Source organism: Microtus ochrogaster, linkage group LG1 (genome assembly GCF_000317375.1).
Source record: "Microtus ochrogaster isolate Prairie Vole_2 linkage group LG1, MicOch1.0, whole genome shotgun sequence".
NCBI lineage: Eukaryota > Metazoa > Chordata > Mammalia > Rodentia > Cricetidae > Microtus > Microtus ochrogaster.
Genome location: NC_022027.1, coordinates 28,374,444 through 28,379,252, shown reverse-complemented (window position 1 = coordinate 28,379,252; position 4,809 = coordinate 28,374,444). Strand labels below are relative to the sequence as shown.

The window sequence follows — 4,809 nt, the reverse complement described above, 5'->3', positions numbered from 1 at the left end:
GCCACCACCGCCCGGCTTGAGGCAACTTTTTATTCCTTGTTGGCTTTCTGTGATATAAGCCACTAATTCTTATTTTCCTGCATTATAAAAATTCTAAAATTACATGTGGAGCATCTCTGCATTTTGAGTAAGGTGCTCTGGAGGTAAAAAGTGTAGTTAAATTAAGAAAGCCATTGTCTGCATTCTAGTGTCCTTTGACTCAGTCAGGCATGTCAGTCAGTTTAATATCAAAGACAGGCTTGCAGTCGGAAGGAATCACTTCATTGGCACTCAGTTCTGTTTTTTACCTAACTAAACTCGCTTGTTGAATACAGTCAGCAATAGATGAGAGGATCTTTATTTCTGTTTAAATCAAATTAATATATTTATTATACTGTTACTATCAACATTTCTCATTGTTTAATTTTCATTTCAATAGAAAGTTACAATTCAGTATATTCTTTGAATTTAATACAAACGGAACTGTTTTGCTTTAGGCTGAACTGGAAGCTTTTGAAAACAGGCTGAAGGGTCGCCGGAAGAAGAACAGGAGGAGAGATGAAGTGGCAGAGGAGCTGTCTCTCTGGCAGAAGTATAAGTCCTACCTCTTCCCGGTGTTCGGGCTCTTGGGGGCAGTGCTTGTGTGGTACATTGCCCATGGAGTGGCTTAATGATCTTTACATCTTTAATATACCTCAGACTGGAGTTAAGTGAATGTTCAGCTTAAGGTATTAGAAAACGGGAATTGTAGAACGTGACACGTTCACATTTTTCTGTGTCCTTGTCTGGTTATAGTTAGGACAGATGTTTAGCTTTGTCTGAGTTAGTGACCAGAGGCAGTGAGACACTATCTAAAGTCAGAGCAGAGAGCTTAGCTGCTGGCACCGCACTTCTCAGTCTCTTCTGATGGTTTCCGTTCAGTACTCCATCCATTTTGTGACTTCAGATAAGACTGAGCCATCTGCGCAGCAACGGGGATATTTCTCTGGTCACTTACTGGGTACTTTTCTCGATCATGGTACTTTGTACTTTTTTAAAGAAGTGATTCTTTAAAAGAATCTGAAATTCTAACACAAGGCTTTATAATTAGATCCCACATTAGTTTATCAGAGAGGAATTTTATTGGTCATTGAAGCAAATTTTACACTGTTTTCCTCAGAAAATAGAAAGAAATGCCCGACTAGGTTCCTTATAGGGGGCTGTTTTTTGTGCAAGAAGCTTAACTGAAGTTGGCATGTTTGGTAAAACTTGTATGTATCTTTTGATGATGATAATAAAGGAAAACTAAGATTTCTGAGCAATATGTGCCGAGCACAGAGTTGTGAGCTTTATGTACCGTTTCATTTCTCTTTGCCGCAGTTCTTGATGTGTTATAGCTGGGAACAATCAACTTTATAAAATTAAACTGATAAAGAAATAATCAGTAAACCAGAATACATAGATTTGTAAGTCATTTAAAGTAGTTTTGCTATTTAATTTTTGTATTTCCATTAAAAATTTTCATACCAAACTTGTAATAAATAATATTTCTTATTTAGAATACTCAGGAGCTCCTAGTTTTAGCTTAGACAATTAGTATTGATGGCTAAAACTCTAGTGATATTGCAGAAAAAGAACAATAATAGTACTATTAGCAGTGATAGTGTACATTTTAAATAACACTCCAAAGATTGTAAAATCTACATAAGATAGCAAGCAGAGTAGACTCAAAGAAAATGAGTGATTTCATGTGATAAGTGGTGTTAAAAAACAATAAATGGTGCTGGAGAGATGGTTCAAAGTTAAGAACACTGTTCTTGCAGAGCCCTCAGGTGATTTCTAGCACCCACATGGCAGCTCACAGTCAGCTTCATTCTCCAATCCCATGGGAATCTGACGCTCTTTTCCAACTTCCACAGGCACCAGGCATTCATGTGTATGCAGAAAAAACACACACTACACATAAAACACCTAATAAATCTTTATAAACAAAACAAGACGAGAAATAGTATAGAAAATAATAGAAGGGTGGAAGGGGTCTAGTTCAGGTTGAGAAAGTCCTTCAGAGAGTTTGATGTTTGAACTGTGACCCCGTCTGAAAACTGGGGGGAAAGTGTATGAGAAGGGAAAGCAGTAAATAATGTCACTAAATTTGGAATTTGATTCATTTGATCAGAAAGAAGGGCTGAGAAATGAGAATTTACGTTAAATGTAAATTGAGAGGGGGCGGTACTCTATCTAGGCCAGTTCTGGGTTGGGGAAAGACCATGTTAAGGATTTGGGTCTTACTATAGTCAGAGTGAACAGCATCGAGCAGTTTTAAGCAAGGAAGAGACTTGTTTGGGTTTCTGCAGTTGCCACTGTTTGTGAGGAACACAGACCGTAAGGGGGATTTAGGGGTGGAGTTTGGGCAGCAGAGGACACAGTTGGGTGCGGTCCAGGTTCAAGTGTAGGGATTGTGATTTAGTTACCTGGGACTCCAGTGGCTGGAGTGGAGAAGCTGCAGACGTTCCTGAGAGGAATGGGGGAATGTGAGGAGGAAGTGCATACCTGAGGTCGAGCTGGAGTTGCCTTTGGTCCACATTTCCTGGTAAAACCCTGGCAATGGTGTGGGAGGCAAAAGGAGGAAAGAGATAGTCACCAGGAACTGCAGTGTAAACCATCTCCAACACCTACAAAGAGATAGTCACCAGGAACTGCAGTGTAAACCATCTCCAACACCTACCTAGTGTGTTGTGTTTTCCTTGCTTTTGCTGCCACATCAGAGTGAGTGCTGGAACCAAAGGTGTGGCAGTCACTACACCTGGCTGGAACCAAAGGTGTGGCAGTCACTACACCTGGCTGGAACCAAAGGTGTGGCAGTCACTACACCTGGCTGCAATCAAAGGCGCCCCCTCACCTGGCTGATTTCGGGCTGTTAATGTTAAGGATTTTAAACACAGGAAAATGTTTTCTGGTCGGAAGTAGAATTTGAACACCAAATCTCCAGAACTTTATTTCCCTTCAAGAAACACACCTTTGGGCCGGAGAGATGGCTCAGAGGTTAAAAGCACTGACTGCTCTTCCAGAGGTACCGAGTTCAATTCCCAGCAACCACATGGTGGCTCACAGCCATCTGTAATGAGATCTGGTGCCCTCTTCTGGACAGCAAGCATACATACAGACAGAACACTGTATACATAATAAATCTTTAAAAACAAAAAAAAAAAAAGAAACCTTTGACGTAGTGTCCCTTGTCACCTCCAATGTTCTTTATTGATGCCCATAGAGTCCTTTGCCTTCTGAGTCCCTGGTGCAATGAATAGTACTCCCCATCCTGCCTCGTGTGTAATTTGTTGTGGCTTCGTCCACTTGAGCAGACAATGGAGTGACAAGCCAAGTTAAGGCACTGGGGAATAATGGCCCTTTTTGATAAGCTCAGTGCTAAGGGCGACTGTCAGCCTCAGGCCTTTTATAGTCAAAATTATTGAAACATTGGAAAATCTCAGTCTCCAGGACGGGTAAATGGGCATGGTGGTACATGAGAATTATACCAGCACCCAGGAGGCTGAGGTAGTAGCAGGGTTGTGAGTTCTAGACCAGAGGGCTACAAAGCAAGACCTGTCTCAGAGTGGCGCACCAGAACTTTGACGGTCTTTTACTGTGAGGGTTTGTTCATAAGACTCAGTCAAAGATGAGGAAGGCACAAGTTCTTATGACAAACGCACACACAGCTGTTTTGTCAGTAATCCCTCTAAGTTTCTTTAGTCTGTTTTTTATGCAACTTATTTTAAATTATGATTGAAGTGCTAAACAAAACTTTCAGGATGGTACAAGGAATGTTAATTTTTTGGAATATTAAGATTAAGACATTAGACACTTTTTAAAAATGAATTGAGGGGCAAGGGATTAAGTTCAGTGGTAGAGCACTTGCCTAGCAAGCCAGCAACCACAGCTCTAAATAATGTAAGTTGAAGTACTTATGTGATGTTTTTTATAAGAATAATTCCAATTGGTCACTAGAAATCACAGTGAGCACTCTTTATAATTTGAGTATAAGACACATTTGATTTCTTACAGTATGAAAGTTTACTAAGTATAAACAGGTATTCACCCTCATTTTTTATATCCCCTCTCCCCCAGCAGCAAAGCATACCTCCATTACTGGTTCTGTTAGGGTAACTGGAGCAGTTTGAAGCGAGTGTGGGCCGTGTTTACCTTAATAGTACAATCTTTTTTAGGAACACAGCATGGAAAGGCAAGGGAGAGACCATGTTGACTCCACTTAGCTAAGGCTGTTTCGTAGATCCCATAACACCTCCACCAGGGGGCAGAAGGTGGAAAAGAAAGGCTCGTGGGGCGTCAGGATGGGTGTACCTTCACCTAGACCTAGGGAGGGTCTCTGGCCCTCAGGTGCAGCTGGCAGGTGTGCCTCCTGGGCTCCGGGTTCCCAGATGGTGGAGGTGTGTGATGAAGCAGGCTCTCACTGATGCTGGAACAACGTGAAGTCAGTTTTAAACTATACACCACGTATATGCTATTTCCCAGACTGCATGTGATTTCGGAATTAAAATACCCATTACCACTGCCTTCCAGTTGGACAACTGTGCCTTTGTCCACCCAATGATGCTCAAGGGACAGGTCACACAGTCTACTGACTGTGTAGCCTCCTCTAATGGAGATGGACTACTTCAGTAAAACCGAGTAAGTTTTGAAGATTTTGATTGAAATTAAATAATAAACAGGTTTATTTGGCCCCTTTATTTTATCCTCTTATTCTTGTTATTATTTGCCTAAACATTTAACAGTTATCTTGGTCTTCAAGTGGCAATGGGACCTCAGCAGTGGAATGTCTTCAGTGCCCTCCTTGCT

General features: G+C 41.3%; 1 protein-coding gene across 2 annotated transcripts in view; it reads left to right on the top strand.

Annotated features, from left to right (window-relative positions):
* The window catches only part of Nfxl1 (nuclear transcription factor, X-box binding like 1), a 39,970-nt gene extending 38,690 nt beyond the window's left edge, over window positions 1–1,280 (top strand). For both annotated transcript variants that reach the window (XM_005359326.3, XM_026785251.1), the window contains exon 23: window positions 477–1,280. In XM_005359326.3, the coding sequence (XP_005359383.1) occupies window positions 477–650 (174 nt within the window). In that variant the 3' untranslated portion in view covers window positions 651–1,280. The remainder of the gene's footprint in view (window positions 1–476) is intronic.
* Window positions 1,281–4,809: the final 3,529 nt, after the last annotated feature.